This window comes from Homalodisca vitripennis, chromosome 7 (genome assembly GCF_021130785.1).
Source record: "Homalodisca vitripennis isolate AUS2020 chromosome 7, UT_GWSS_2.1, whole genome shotgun sequence".
NCBI lineage: Eukaryota > Metazoa > Arthropoda > Insecta > Hemiptera > Cicadellidae > Homalodisca > Homalodisca vitripennis.
In genome coordinates, this window is record NC_060213.1 from 112,714,208 (window position 1) to 112,731,720 (window position 17,513).

Sequence of the window (17,513 nt, forward strand, 5' to 3'; positions counted from 1 at the left end):
CTCGTCTCGTCACTGTTTTGTTTGGCGACTTTGCGTACTGTTATTGTCAGTATATTATTGTTTATCGCGTTGTTTGTGTTACCGGTAAATGTTTAGGTTATTCGTTCGTTACGGAAAATGTTGGGGTACTTTGGGATTATACCGACTACACCAGTAAGAGGAATACAAACAAATAAATTTATAGAAAAAAAAACATTATAGAACGAAAAAGCAACTATTCAATTACAAACTTACAATCATTATTAATTGTTAATGGGTTTCCTGTGACGCCCAGAAAGCAGCAATATCAAGGATGAGTGAGTCTAGTGGATTTTCGCCTTCAGCAGCAACTGCCGACCGCAACGCATATTTTAGATGTAGGCAACTAGTCATGATATTGTAAAAAACGAATGGCCCCCTCTTCGCTCCTGGGTAAATCCCAAATTCTCATAGTGTCACCCATCACTAATCTATTACACACACAGTAAAACACGGAAGTACAACAAAGCGACGCACTCGAGAGACACTTCGGCACGAAAGTACAAGAGTGCGGCACACCAGCTGAACGGGCGGCGAGAATCTGTAGTCACGTTATCTACTAGATCGCTCGACTTTGACCTCTGTCTGAGGATGGGGAGGGGTTTGCGATAAGACAATTCCTGTTTTATATTTACGAAATATACTGTGCTATGACAAACTAAGCCACTATTATACTATTATACGCCCTACACTACTGGGAGGAAAAGCAAGCCCCTTCTAGTGACTCGGGAGTAAAAAAAACCAGTTTATACAAAGATTTAGTTTTTCCCATCTAACTTTTTTATTCTTGTAATAGAAAAAAAAATGTATAAGAAGTAATTTGTTTAGAATAAAATTGTGTATATTCTGTGAATTTGACATTATTTTGTAGGTCCAGTAGTTTCAAAGTGACGGACAGTAGAACTTAAAAATTATTTTTTCTAAAAAAAATTTTTTACACATCTACAATGATATTAATCTGAAAGTAATGGTAAGGCACCAAATATTATATTTATTCTTATTCTATAGTTCATAAGGAAAACAAAAATATATAATGTTGCTAGGTTATCACTTAGATAATATTTTCTAAAAATAAGTTTAACGATCACAGCAATTTACCCAAGCAGTTCCATATTAGCTCAGGCTGATAGCATAGATTTCAGCCCAGAAAACTGAGTAGTGTTCTGCCAATGTTCTGCCAGGAGCTTTTTTAGGAAAACTATTCACCCTATACGAAATTTGTCTTACCTTTAAAGATTTGATTCCTTCCTAATTTCCTTCTCCAATAGTGTTACTATTGGAGAAATAGTGACAACTATATATATATATATATATATATATATATATATATATATATATATATATATATATATATATAAGTTGTCACTATATAAATACATATATATACTCTGACCTAAAATGCCACACTCCCTCTCAGTTCCTGTATTTCATACATACCCAGGCCATATCACCCGCTAGTTTATCTTAGTGTATATGCCCTCAAATGTCTTTGAGGGATCACCAAGTCATCTGTATGCAGCTACTTCTTCCCCCCATAATACCCACTTCGGAAAAGTATATTATATACCTTCAACTTGTCGGTGTCGGCCATTTTGAAGCTGCATGTAGTCATTCCTGAAACGTGACGGATCATCAAACCTGGAGTACTCTTGGTACTGGCGTTTATTTGCACCTGGTAACAAAAGAAATGTTAACTTAAACAGAGTTAACACATAGTTTACTTTAATTTATTTTTACAGCTAAATTAATCCCAAAATATGTCAATTCTAATCAACATTAGTCTTCACACTCACACCACATCAAAACGTTGCTGACACAATTAGGGTACGTCCAAGATGCACGCTGATAAAAGCAGGTAGACAGAGTCAGATTTCTCGGCGCCGACTCTCTGACTCTGAGCGGTAGGCTGATGTGGCCATTATGTAAGCAGGTTGTCAGCACAGAAAGAGCTTTCACCATAAAGATATCAGTGTACAATGGAACTTACAAGTGAACAGGCTGCAGCTTTATTGCAGCCAAGTTAAAACCTATGAGAAGTGAAATACATCCAATTAATAAATTAAGATCTGTTTACGGGGAGTACAAACACCTATTTCCGCAATTACTTGCCGACGAAAACCCATGTTTTTTGACGGAACTTTACGTTTTGGGATCCTCTGAACCCCAAAAAGTGGTTTTACAAAATGTCTTTTACAACATACGTTGTTTACTAAACATTGAAACTGACTTGAAAAGATCAGCTGATTAACTAACAAACTTCTAATAATTCTAGTAATTGAAGCAACCCTTATGTGGGCACCAGCAAATGAAACTACCTATATCGACCATGGCCTATAAAACACGTTTTAGAACATTGTGGGAAAGTATGTGCCAGTTCTTGGTACCGTTTATTATAATCCGTGATCCTCTTTAAAATAACCTTAATATCTTTAAATCTTCCGCCAACAGGCATCAACGATGTTCCTATTGGAATGTTCTTTAAGGCGCTTATCCCATATCGGAGAATTAAGTTGCAACTTTTGATACTAAATCGTCGATATCCATCGTAAAAAAAACAAACAACACTCAATACACACACGAAAATCACTTTCCGACTAGCAGGTCGTCTGAAACCAGAATGAACAAATCATTCCGGTAAAAATCGGAGTCAGACTACCAGTGCGCAGAAAGTCAGCGCGCAGGTGCAGTGTGGCCACTCCTGCTTAACAACGTGGAATTTTACGCACGCCGACTCGGCGCTGATCGACGCCGATCGCCTGACTCATAAAACCAGCGTGCATCTTGGACGTACCCTTAAATTCTTGAAATATAATAGTTGCCTCACTGTGAAGAGCCAACTTCAGTCAACAGATGTTAAACCTTTTGAAGATGGTTCTCCACAGCAAAGGCGAAATATTTCAAGAATTTTACTGTGTAAGCAATGTTTTGAATCGGTGTGAACTGGAAGACTACACTTAAACTCTTAATTATGAAACCGGCAACGTAAATCTAAGAACTAAGATCTCAGTTATATTACTGATTGTGGATGTCTAAATTTTCGATTCGACACAACTACCATGGTACTCCTTGATCAGTGGCTAAAGCATAATCACTCACTCATCAAAAAATATTATTTACCATATAAGATTTTTAAATTATATGGAAACATCATAATGTATTTCAATACTTTAAAATTTGAATTTCATATCATTATTACACACTGCCTCAGACACAGACAGAGTACAGAAGTCAGTGAAAAGAATTCAAATGTAAGCACATATTTAAATATTTCATTTTAAAATTCTCAAGGGTTCACTGCCACAAACTACACTCAAAATGACCCAATCCAAAAAAATAAAATAAAAAAGGTGACATAAAATATACACACTGAAAAACTTGACAACTGGGAAGTGTTTGGAACTACCATAACTTCAGAATCAAAATAACTCTGTGCAATAACAATTCAAGCGTTTTAAATAACAAACTGAACAGACAAATTTTAAATAAAAGTTTGTCTCATTCTGATATTCAATCAAATCTAAATTTGATGCCTTATTAATTAGAGGAAAATAAATCCTTATTTATTGAGTGATATTTGTTACTAACAACACAACATTTAATCCACCATTATATATTCAACAGTTTACTCATTTATTTTATCAATGTGACTGTGTACCTATTATCTGTTAATTCAAAGAGTTCAATGTCTACATTTAGTTGGTGAGTTTTAAATTAAAAGACAGTTGAAAACTGGTCAGACAGCGACAATGTATTCCGGCTGGGCATTTTAAGGATGCAGCATTCTAAAACGTAACTACAATAAATTAACTTTATAAGGCAACAGTATATGGTAACAGGGAAGGAGAAATTTTTGGAAACTGCTCGTTAATTTCACGACACATTTCCCCAGCTCAGATAGATGGATAATCGAAAATTAATTTCACACCCAAGGTCATGGAGTCATAAAACTGATTCAATTGTAGCAGAACCAGGGCAAGTGAATTATATTTTCTTTCCTGACCTCGTCCCATTCATATTTTTTTCCCCATGTGGTCTCTTTTCAAAATTTTTAATTTGAGATTTCGAAAAATTTTGAATATACAACCATTAATCAGTGCACATTATTTAAAAACCAAGTTGACAGAGTTTTATTTATACTTACCAAATCTTCCAGTAGATTTAGTATTTCGACTAACTGCATTTCTACCTGAAACTAAAATCAAATTTTTACAACAGCAATGAAAATGTTTAAAACAAAAACTATTAGAATATAAAGCATCAATATGCTAGAATGGAGCTAAAGCTTAATCAAGAAAGAATTAAATTCCCTACTAAAAGTTATTTAACAGTATAAGACAAGATGCACAAAAAGATCTATTACATTGGTCTTTCTAGTATTAACCCAGTTCCAAAAACTAGGAGTGGTCTAATTGAAAAGCAAAATATACTATAAAATATTTTATAAAACTCAAAATTGCTAAAAATGCTTGTCTTAACAAAGTAATTAGACACAAGTAGAATAATTTCATGTTTTTATGCTCTCATAAATACTGTCAATGCCTTAAATTTAACAAATCACTATTTTAGAATCTTTTACCAAATATATGAGTGTTATCATTACCTCCTAATCTTTTACTTTCTTGCTTTACATTTCTTTGTTTTACACTCTCTTGATTTTTACTTTCTTGTTTTATACTTTCTTGTTTTGTGTTTTCTGGTTTTATTACTTTTATTACTTGGTTTTCTTCACTGTCTTTTCTATAATTTTCTCTCACTGATTTCCAGAAGTTATGGACCAATTTCTCCTCTTCTTTGAAATGTTCCTGCTCATACTTGTTTATATGGCTGTCATAGTTTTCCCTGAATCAACAAATGTACATTTTATACAGAGTAAACAAATTGTTATGTCATATTAAGTAAACAAATGTGTATGTATACATATTACAAAGCAAGTAATCTTATAAGACTTTAAAAGTAAGAGGGTGGCAGAGTGCCCTATAACGTTGTGTTAGAAAAAATTTGTACTGTCAGGAAAAACCAAAAATGTAAATTGCGATAATACCACTCAATCAATGTCAATGTTATTTATCTCGAACATGTCATATAATTTGTGTTGAGTATAACTAAATATATACATATTATTTGTATATAACATAGCTGTGGTGGAAAGGGATGGGTGGAATATTCACTTTAGCTCCATTTCATCTTCTACTGTGCAGCGTCTAAAATCAGAAAATTGTCACAGACTTGATTCCTGGAATTTGGAGTCCACGTCCGCTTGAAAAGATAGACAAAAGTCAGTCACAAAGACGTTCAAAACAAATTCATTGTTCAACATCAGAGATACTTAGATTAACAAAAAGCTTGGGTCTGGTCTACCCAGCATCCATTCAGTGTTGTGATGGATGTGAAAGTGTCAGATTTCAGACACTGTACTAAACAGAAGGTACTGGTCTACCCAGCATCCATTCAGTGTTGTGATGGATGTGAAAGTGTCAGATTTCAGACACTGTACTAAACAGAAGGTACTGGTCTACCCAGCATCCATTCAGTGTTGTGATGGATGTGAAAGTGTCAGATTTCATGTTCAACATCAGAGATACCTAGATTAACAAAAAGCTCGGGTCTGGTCTACCCAGCATCCATTCAGTGTTGTGATGGATGTGAAAGTGTCAGATTTCATGTTCAACATCAGAGATACCTAGATTAACAAAAAGCTCGGGTCTGGTCTACCCAGCATCCATTCAGTGTTGTGATGGATGTGAAAGTGTCAGATTTCAGACACTGTACTAAACAGAAGGTAAAATGGAGCTAAACTCAACATTGTAACATTATTTCTAATTAGCAAAGTAATCTAATCCTTTATTTATATAAAGAACTACACACTCTGAAAATACAGGTTTATTTTTTTCAAATATTGTACAACAGATTACAACATTTTTTATTTATGTTTTAAAAACATTTTAAAATTCATATGAATTTGTTTTGAGAGATAAATAGTTTGCCACAATTAAGTTCCAAAATAGGAAAAATTTTAAAATTAAATAAAATTTAATTCAAAGAAAGTCCTATATGTTTGCAATTATTATTATTCTTTTAGGGTGTAACAAAAAGGTTGATCAGACTATGCATTTTCAGATTCTATGTGTGACTCTAAGCTAAAAATGAAACATAAATTGTTTTATAATTTCCACTTTTTTTAGCAGCTATACACCATTTTGTTTATTAAAACAATTTTATCTTTGTTGGTTGTCTTTATGATTGTTACAAAACTTGGTAAACATGTCAGAAAGTATTATATTATAAAAAGATGTTTTAAATCAGTTTTAATACCATCAAAATGGTGGCCATTAAATTTTTGTTTTAAGAAATATCTAATAACCCACTCTTTATCAAAATTTTGTAATAAATAAAAAAGTATTTAAATAAAATTTTCTTTTAAAGGATACCTCATTTGTAAAAATTGGTTAAGAGTTAATTATTTTATGGAAGGTTTCGTATTACACATGCAAACAAAATGGCTCATAATTTGACAGTATTTGAACAGCTGTTATTTAAATCAGCTGTTACTGTAATTAAAATAACACTGAAACTGACTACTGAACCATTAAAATCTAATAGATTTAAACACAACCAAATTAACACGTTTGTAAGATCAGTTTTCAATTGGTAACTGTGTTATAGAAAACGTATTATTTTCAAGAGATAACGGACATGCACCTGATGTATGGTCTTGCAAACTGCAACTGTGCTGATGTTCGCCATTTGTGTGCACAAAGATTACCAAATAGAAATTTACCAAATGAGAACACTTTTGTAAGACTTCATGGTCGTCTTAGGGAGACTGGATCATTCACACTCTTGATGCAAGGCTACGGTAGGTCTCAAACCACTAAACATTGGATGTAGAAGAGCGAGTGTTGGAAGCAGTTCAGCAAGACCCAAGAATTGCATATAGCTTCAATACTCACCCCACAACACTCGAAGGATCACCATATACTTCAGGTCCTCCTTTTTCTCTACCAACTAGTGCCAAGGGTTGCGTCTGATGAAGACCACAATGTGGCCTGCTTCCTTCCTTGTCACATTCAGTACATAGTGATTATATTGGATGACACTAATTACTCACCCAACAACACTCGGAGGGATCAGCACATACTTCAGGTCTTCCTTACTCTTTATTAGCTTGTCTCGTAAGTACTGAGGAGTGCGTTTGATGAAGACCACAATATGGTCTGCTTCCTTCTCTGTTGCCTTTGATGCATAGAAACGGTACCCTAGCTTGCGAATCCTGGCAAACCTGTGATACAAATGGGAGTTTATTACAATTTAGTCTCACTAGATATTCATCAAAACTTGATGAGGCTTACCTCAGTCCAAATCAACACATAATCTGGGAATCAATGTATATTTCCAATGCACTATTAAAATCACCCTTGTTTTTTATAAAAACAATAGAGGAATTTCTCCTAAGAAAATACTTAGAATCAGCTTCACTAGCTTGTTCAGGGTTAAAATAGGATATTAACAATTTATAGATGTCTTGGCATTAAAGGAAGATTATGGAATTCATTAGCAGCATGCAAAAGGTTAATTTTAGCCAGTAAAAACAATATATATCCCCCCTTTAATAAGTATGGCCAGTAAAAGATTTAAAATATCCAAAACTAAATTAGAGATAATATTTAAATCAAACTCATGCTAAAAGAGTTCAGGATTAAAATTCATCGATTGGGAAATGTTTTTTAAGAAAAAACTCAAGATTTTGATTCAAGATTATTTTTTAGATTTTACTATCTCTATTTCAGATATATATTGCAATAATACATACCTTAATAGACAACTTTCAAAGTACTGTTATTTCAATATTTTATGCACAATGTTTTAAATGAGGCTTAGGAATGTTGTTTACTATATTTTGTTCATTTGTTAGTTTTTTGTGTATGCTCAACCTTATTTATGTCTTAGTTTAGTCATCAGAAGTAGAGGACATAACCAGTTCTTGAAATGTAGTATTATCAAGATATTGAATATCTCAAATTATTTTCCTGTGTTGTTTTTGCTTGGAAAAACATTTTAAAATCAAATAAATTGGAAATATTTAAAATTTATAAAATTCTATGACACCGTTACATAAAATAGTATAAGATCCATCATACTTTATTAAGATGATTTATATTTTAGTAAAAAAATTAATTATACGTAAATACCTCTCAAATCTTTGGCTAGAAATAACAGTTATAATTGGTGAATTAAAACTTATCATTATAAAGCCACCTAGTGGTAGGTAGCAATTTACTATTACAAAATGTTTAATTGTTCACCAAATATATAACTAAATAACTGTTATTTATTAATATTCTACATGATTTGAATTACAAATATGAATATGAATATATACGAATATCAATTAACATTAGCTGTTATGAGGAGGATTTTAAAATATTCCTCTTATCAACAATTTTAGCATATTATATTTTAAAAAGTCAACACAAATATTTTCAATATTATTATTTTCCACTGACACTACTAACTACTAAAATAGTTGATTCAGTAAGAAGTTCAAGGACAAAAAATATTTCTTCTAGCTCAGTTTAAAAAAGAAAATTTCCCATGTGGCTGTTGTCATTTGAAAATATTAAACTAAATAGAAGAAAATTACTAAAACTGGTTGAACCCATCTCAAGTGTGAACTATATAACTACACTTTCTACAGATATGAACAGCAGTCCTATCTAGCAAACCAACGGTTTCTTTTTTATATCTTTCCCCCTTACGTGTTTAATAATTTTACTTTCGTTCCCATGTAGTAAAAGACAGACTTTAAAGAATTTCGTCAGAGAAAGTAAATGTTAATAGTAAAGTAAAGATGTCTTATTTTACCAGGCGAATTTAGGGCTAAGAAGCCCTCTCTAACACCTGGGGACCAAAAGTTTAAAGGTGACTTCTGAATCACCACCAAAAACCGGGCAGGCGGGGTGCTTGCAAGGACAGGATCGCTCAGAGGTCACCCATCCAAGCAGCAGCCACGCTCGTCATTGCTTGATCTGGTTATCTTGCGAGAACTGATGTACCCACTACACTGCACCATTGGTAAATGTAAATGTATATGTACAAAAATATTCAAATTTTTTGTAGTAACCTGTACAACCATCACTGTGAACTCCAAAACAAAAAATTATAAACTCACATTTGGATTTCTTCACGTTCATCCTTGGTAAAGTCAGTACCAAAAATCAGTTCAGTGTCGCTGTCTTTAGTGAAGAAATCTTCAATGTACTGCAACACTTCCGGCATTGTCGGATACTTTGTCTTCTCAACTTTCCTGAAACATTTACTCAAGTATCACACTTAAATCCAAACATTGCAGTTATGAGTAAATGAACGATTAAACTCTATATTATTCCAAGCAATAAGTTTGGACTACTTTTGTTTTGTCCCTTCTAGTCATTTTAGCATAAAAATGCAGTCAACCTCAGAATAAGGGATAATAAGCTGAACATTTGTATATACCTTCATTTTGGCATACTAACAGTTGTCTCATAAGTCCTGTATAATCTTATGACTGTATCATTAATTATTCAATGTCAAAAGTAAGTAAAAATGGATTTTCACAATTATCTCAATTTATATTGCTGATATCATCTAATATAACAATCTAAAATTTTAGACAAATTTTATTTGATACATTTCTTCATGCGCACAATCATTTGTGAGATAGAGGGCAGTTACCCCCCAGAGCTCAGCCATTTGCACTGTAATGCACGGTCAACATGAAAATATTACCTTGAATTTTCAATAATTTGTATAATTTATCAGTAAATACTGTATTTAACAATGTTTTACATCTTTTCAATATATTTATTTAATAAATCATACTTATGTTGTATAAATAAACATATTAACCCTTTGAAACCCAGGCAACGAAATATTGTCGCCGAGAAAATATGCGAAGATTCCCCGCGGCGACGATGTATCGTCGCCAATGAAGATGCGAGAATCCCCAGGTGTCCCCAGGGGACATAGGGGTCCAAAGGACCAAACTTGTAATTATAGGCCTATAACTATTGTTACAGCAGTGTCAAAGGTGTTGGAGCGGCTAGTTCATAAGCAGTTGGTTTGCTATCTCGAAACCAATAATTTTACTCAGCACTTGTCAATTTGGGTTTCGAGCTGAGCGGTGTACCATTGGCGCAGTCCAGTCCTTCATAAATGATTGCTTTGATGGTTTGGAACTAAAAAAATCTGTCAAGTTCAGATCTTATGACTTATCCAGAGCCTTTGATACTGTAAATCATCATATTCTATTAAATAAACTTAGGTCTTATGGTTTTAGTCAACTTGCTGTCAGTTTTTTTTAACTCATATCTCTCAAATAGGTGTCAATATGTATATTTAAAATGGCTCTATGTCAGAAACTAGGCCTGTTAAGCTAGTGTTCCTCAGGGATCCATTTTAGGACCTACTCTATTTATTTTGTATATAAATGACTTGCCTTTTAATCTCAATGACAATTATGTTAGTACGTATTTGTTTGCTGATGACTTGGGTCTTAAGGTCTGCGCAAAAACGAGGAACGAATGTAATGAGCTACTTAGTGTTAAGACCTCAATTGTAGATGATTGGTGTGCAGCAAATAAGCTCTGTGTAAATGATAAAAAAATTCAAGATTTACATATTACCTTTTCTAATAGGCCTAGTGATAATGAGGACTTAAGTCTTAAGTTTCTTGGCATTTTTATACAATCCAATCTTAAATGGCAAACTCATATTGATTATGTAGCTTCTTCTCGAATTTCCCGAGGTATTTTTTCTTATAAGATCCCCTTAATGGAACAATTTCTGCTAAACACTTGCTTTTTATGTACTAATGCCTATATTCATAGTTTCTTAACATATGGAGTAACTTTGTGGGGCCAATCTCAGATTGCGAATAAACTGTTTGGTGTTACAAAAAAGAGCAGTCAGCTTATATGTAATGTCCAGAGTCGTGAGCACTGTAAACCACTGTTTGTAAAATTAGGTGTATTAACATTGCCGTCTATTTATGTATTAAATGTTTTGTTATATGTCAGAGATAATTTATCATTATTTATTAATCAATGTGATGTTCATAGTTATAGTACTCGTAATAGAAATAATGTAGTTGTACCAAAAATGTAACTTTGCTAGCACTCAAGCCAGTTTTAGATATCAGGGAATCAAATATTACAATGCTTTTGCCCAATCATATCAAGGTAATAAACAGATCAAATTTTAAAAATGTTGTAAAGAAAATGTTAGTAGATTCATGTTTGTACACTGTTGATGAATTTTTAACTGTGATAAGAAGTAAGGATATTTAAAGTAAGCTATAGATTATTTATAATATGACGTTGTTATATACATAGTTTTGTATTCTGACAATAAACCATTTGAATTTGAATTTGAAAGATATTACAAGAAAAATACTATTTAACAAACTGCCACAATCAAAATATATTTCACAAGGTTAATGATTTCCTATTAAATGAAGCTCGTCAATTACATACAATATTTGGATAGCTAAATGCAGACCAGATCTGAATAAGTGTGTATATATTGCTTTTTACTCTTTTTTATTGTTGTACTTGTTTATTATGTATTGTATAAAGTTAACTTTTTAAAAAATCATATATTGTCGATTCGTGTTGTTTGTTAATTGTTATTTATTTATATTATTTGTTACTGATATAATTCAGTATTTAATGTTGCTGTGAATTATTACATAGACGTCTTCTTATGCTGTACATATTTATCTACTGTTAACTCAAATTTGTTAATTTTTATACTTGGTTATGATATTTTCCATTATATGTGCAGACAATTTATTTATTAAATATGACTTAACTACTATATTAAATTGATTAATGAACTAGAAGCATTATGTAATAGCTGCTAAATAGTAATTTATAAATGACGAAGTCTAATGTATCATTGTATGTCTAATGACTAATAAAGTTCTTGATTCTTGATTCTATAATATCGTCGCCATGGTATATGTGTTTAATACATATTTATTTGAAACCGTAAAATACTTATTTTACGAGTATTAATAAATATTTATGAGTATTTTCGTAAAATACAAATTTTTTGTTAGTAATATAGTGTATTTAGAATAACATCTATGCTCAAAAAAATATATTACTCTTTGTTGCTACAGCTGTATTTGTTTACAAAGCGGTCTAATGTTACGTATATTGTCTTTTTGCGTGTGAATTGAGTTAAATGTTGTAATTGAGGACTGTTTTTAGTCACATTTTCTTTAGTTTTAATCTTATAGTAATAATCAGTTTTGTGAACAATGAGTGACAACATTGTAAATCACCCGAGTGAATTGTACAGACAACTGGATGTTGACCTATCAGATGACGATTGGTCTGACGTCTCATCAATTTTCAGTGATGACACTGATGTTGATCCTACCTATAGGCCAACTATCTCGGACTCAGATGACGAAGAAATGCCATTTAGTCAGCTATCTACTTCTCGTGGTAACGCCGCCGCTAGGCCTACTCCGGACAATGACCAACCGGCCTCAGTGAAATCGCGGTTGCAAAATCTTTATCTTTAGAGATATCAATATAATTGTTTTTTGTACATACATAACACTAAATTTAGAAAAATAAAATGTGGGTGCCCATGGTAAACATTTTTCTTATTTTTGAATTAAAAAATCTTAAAATCTATTTTTTTACCTAAAAATCAATAAACATATATTTTAAAGTTATTTTAATGTTGTTAAACAATTGTTTATACTTCAGACTAAACTTTTTCTGTGTACACAATTTAATTCTGGACATTTTGGTGTGTAATACAAGACAATAGCATAAAAAATAGCAAAAATATTAATTTTTTACAAACAGTATGCAATACAGCTGTTTCTGCTCCGGGGATTCTCTGTAGTTCTTAGGTCAAATGGTTTTGGTACGTTTTTCCCACCATCAATATTTTGGTCTGGGGTTCAAAGGGTTAAATGAAATCAAATTAAACACAATTTATAAATTCAAATATTTACAGACTGCAGACAGTTAAAATTTACATTTCTTGTAAAACCTGTACATTTTAAATTTTACATTATTCTTATTGCTTTTTTTTGTTGTAGGATTACTTTGTGCAAATGTGTTTTTTTTTTATTTGTTTGTAGTAGCACTGTATATCAATATTACATATGTCATATATGAGTGCATTAGGAGAAAAAGTGAATTTTTATACCACAAAATGTTATTAATGCAAACCATGAGTGCATGAAACTTTGATTCTTCTTTCAATCTGTAATTTTACATAAAATATCTAAAGGCAAATTTGTTAGTGTTTTTATTTTTATAAATAATGAATGTAATTGAATTTCGTTATCCGAGCAAACTTAGCCTATTTCAATTAAATTTCAATAACTTTGGCTTTTCACTTCTTCATTGTCACAAATATCAATGTTATATATCAAGAATTACCAGATATTAATATTTATTTGAAGTTTATTTTTGATGATGGAAGGATTGTGAAGGAAACAGGATTTTTCCGGACATTTGCTATCATTCAGTGAAACAAAAAATCTGGTGTTACTGATGTTTTGTTTCACTGAACAATGGCAAATGTCCGGAAAAATCCTGGTTCCTTCACGAATATTTAATCATCTCTTGTAGAAGAGTCAGGTAAACCTAAATGAAGTAATACACTTCACAAAGAACTCTGTGAAACAAAATAAAATTGTAAACAACAAACACACTTACTGAAAAATTTCACTGTAGCGGGGATCATCAATTAACATCGGTGGCTGACCTTTGCAGAAGAAACTCACTTTTGCCTGTAACAGGATCGGAAATAAACTCTTACTTATGTTTATATCAAAATCAATAAAGCGAATATAAGGCATGGCATTATTTACTCCCTTTATATATCAGATCATTTACTTTGCTATTTCTACAACAAACAGATGATTCTGGAAGTTTAGATTTGGATGTCATTTGAGTACTTATGAATTCATTTGTATCTTTACAGAGAACAAATGTAAAATTTTAACGTGGTGCGAAAAGAAATTTCATTACAATTACTACAGTAAATTGAAAATTAAAGGATTAACATTTTAGTTATGTAGAGAGCATTATAAAGATCAGCCTACTTTTGAATAATTTCTATCGCCTATCCAACTGTATTTTATCAAAATATTAAAATTTGTTTAACAATTGTACATTTTATAAAAATCTTCAGAGCAGTTTTTTAGAAAATTGTTACGTATGACTATTTACATGGTTGTTTTGGTAATAATTTAATAAAAAGAAAAATGTACAGAAAACCTTTAACTTATGTACAGCTGAATATTTATAACCTAAATCTGTATAGCAAATTTGGCCAAAATTGGTCTGTTCATTAGGTCACATTCAATGCTTAGACTGGTACACAGATACACACAAAAAAAGACATCAAATAAAATCTCTTTTTGACTCGAGATATCCCAAAAGTAAAGTACATTTCCATTGAATAAATACACAAAATTCTCTTATTGACACTCAAATTACATTTTCCTCCACTTTTAAGACAAAGAAAGTGCAAAGAGGTTCATTCAGGTGTTATTGAACATCACTTAAGAAACAATGCCACCTATCTAGCAAAAAATGTAATTTTACAAAGAAAGCTAAATATTCTACTTATTATTTTATAAACAATACATGTACAAAACCGATTATGATTTTTCATTGAAGGAAGAGTTCTTCTTATTGTTAAAAAATTGTTGATGTAAAGGAAATACACAATTATCCAATAATTTTAGATTTATTTCACAAGGACTTTCAACATCAAAGATGCCATCCTTGAGTGTGAAATCAAACAAATTAGGCGCTATTGTATCTTAACCCTTCAACATGGGAATTTTCAGGAGCTAACCTCTAGTCTGCTGTGGGAAAAGTTTCTTAATACTGAACATATAATGAAATGTTTTAGTCAGTTTTTATAATAAAACTGAGTCTAAATAGTACAGAAATGTCTAAAAGTCAGAAATAATGCAACACTCACCCGAAATTGTTCACATTACACGAAACACAAAACAAATCATTTTCACAGATATACCAAGGCCTACAACACCCACAAAACCACTTGTGTGTCATTATTATTTTGCATTTACAGTAAAATATTATTTAGACCAAACCAATAACCTATAGATTTGTTACTGACTGGTAACTTATTACAAAACAATTATTGTTTTATCAGAACTCGTAGAACACAATGTAATCATGGTAATAAACAATAGAACAAACATCTGAGCCATCTGTTTGGTTTCTATAAACAGCTGGAAAAGAAGAAAAGCATTTTCTGTGAAGACAAAAATAAAGGCAATGTCCTCTTTGTAACAATGTAAAATATCGCTGGAAGTAGTTCAAACTGATGCCACTAGATCGCATATGCTTTAAGGTTTGCACTAAACCGTGGTTCACATGGTCGGCCTTGATTGTCAGCCGTGACTGTCTTGTGAAAACACGTTGAAGGATTAAAAGACAATATACAAGAAAGGCGCTAAACCAGAACTTTGTGATACTCCTCATTGAACTTCTTGTGTAATTCACAATGTTTTATTTGGTAAGTTAAGTTTGATAAAAATATGTATTGATCTGATTCGATTGATCGACAACCAGGGTTCCCACTCTAACTAAATAATAAAATTTACAAATTGTTCATGGTTTTGACAACAACAAAAATTAATTTCAGACTCAAAATTTTTTATAAACAACGTTGCCAACCCCTAAACAAATTTAAAAGGAATTATGTGGTGCAGACATGACTTAAGAGCGATTAAACAGTGAAATAATCAAACAATTTCAAAACTTTCTTCAGTTCATTATCAATGTCAACAGTTTGTGCAGGAATGAACAAGTAGGAAACGTAAAAAAATTTTAAATAAATTTTAACAATAAATATATTTTTTAAATATTTTTATGAAAAATGTGAAGTACAGTAAATGAGGTCAGCAGGCTAACTACATATATAAGCCTGTAAAAAATATTTAACACTTAGGAGTGCTAAACCTGTAATTTTATGTAACAGCGAAACTTTTGAAGAATGCTAATCCCGTAGTTTTACATGGTTGTCATTTCAATTGGTATTATATTTACATTGTCCGTATTTAAACCGGTTTTGCCTACTCTACAACGTTATTTGGGTTTTTAGTAACACAATTCACCGCTAGAAAGCGTCAGATGTATTGAATGAGCTTGATGACAAAGCAACTTCGGTCGCTTTGTTTACGTTTGTTGCAGCCGGCAGTCGATGTCACAATGGCTTCTCGCAGCTTGCACGACGTTGCGATCAGTGATGTATTAGATGAAGATAGTTTTGTGGGTGTTAATAGTATTTTTGACGATTCTGACATCAATCCTGATTTCATGGAAGAAGATGAACTAGCAACCAGCGAGATGGAAAATCCACACGACCGAACAGTAATGGCAGCAGTGGAACTCAGCTCAGCCGACTTTCCACGGGTAAACACTATCTGGAAAAAATTCCAGTGCCACCAGGGAAGACCAAAATGCAAAGGATGTGCAAGGTTTGCTCAGAAAAGGGTTCCAGAGAGTGTGGAAAGGCCAAAAGGATAGACACTTGTTGTTGGTGTTGTGAGTGTAAAATCCCACTGTGCAAAAACATATGTTTTAAGGTGTACCACACAAAAAAAAACTACAAGACATAAGAACATGATTTGTATTATTCAAAGGACAATTTATATTTGTAAATGGGTCATTGTAAATAATTGTATATATGCTTAGTTTAGTTTGTTAGATAAAAAAAACTGTATCAAAAAAAATTTTTTTTTTTTTTTTTTTTTTTTCAAAAAATATATTTTTCAAAAACATTTTTTATGTGCAGTTTAAAAAAAAAACACTAACAATCTCACGTTACAAGAAAGAAGAAAGTAAGCTGAATTAAGGCATGTAAGTATTTTTCTTATACCTTAAATACTTTTTTTTTTTACATAAATTTTTGAAAACCACCAAAAACGCCCAGCATTCTATAGAGTTACATGTTATTTAGGGCCAGCACTCAAAGTGTTAAGGACAATTATTACTCTGGATTAAATTAACCTACAAGTTAACAATCTGCACATAATATCATACAAAACATATAAAGGATTGGAGATATAGAAGGTATCCTTATCATTGATTGATTATATAAAAAAATGAAGAGGGATTGTCAAGCATAATGAATGTGGTGGTGATAATAGATGTACCGTAACCTACAAGTTAACAATCTGCACATAATATCATACAATACATATAAAGGATTGGAGATATAGAAGGTATCCTTATCATTGATTGATTATATAAAAAAATGAAGAGGGATTGTCAAGCGTAATGAATGTGGTAGTGATAATAGATGTAAGGTAGGGGGCCCAAATATTGCCCATGTTCCTAATATCGCCCACTGCAGTAACTTGCTGGTTAGTGCTGTGATCTACCCATAAACATTTGAACTACTAACTAGCCGTCAGCTGGAGTAATCTGTAAAAGTTTGGC

The 17,513-nt window shown here is 32.0% G+C and overlaps 1 protein-coding gene across 2 annotated transcripts in view; it reads right to left on the minus strand.

Annotated features, from left to right (window-relative positions):
* LOC124366213 overlaps positions 1-13,859 on the minus strand; it is a 38,047-nt gene extending 24,188 nt beyond the window's left edge. Inside the window, exons 1-6 of one of the 2 annotated variants that reach the window (XM_046822591.1) lie at positions 13,746-13,859; positions 9,188-9,322; positions 7,127-7,297; positions 4,619-4,857; positions 4,160-4,204; positions 1,586-1,690 (exon numbers count right to left, since the gene is read on the minus strand). In XM_046822591.1, the coding sequence (XP_046678547.1) occupies positions 1,586-1,690; positions 4,160-4,204; positions 4,619-4,857; positions 7,127-7,297; positions 9,188-9,322; positions 13,746-13,783 (733 nt within the window). In that variant the 5' untranslated portion in view covers positions 13,784-13,859. Of the gene's footprint in view, positions 1-1,585; positions 1,691-4,159; positions 4,211-4,618; positions 4,858-7,126; positions 7,298-9,187; positions 9,323-13,745 lie in introns of both variants that reach the window. The other variant, XM_046822590.1, reaches the window with a different exon arrangement.
* Between the last annotated feature and the right edge of the window lie 3,654 nt (positions 13,860-17,513).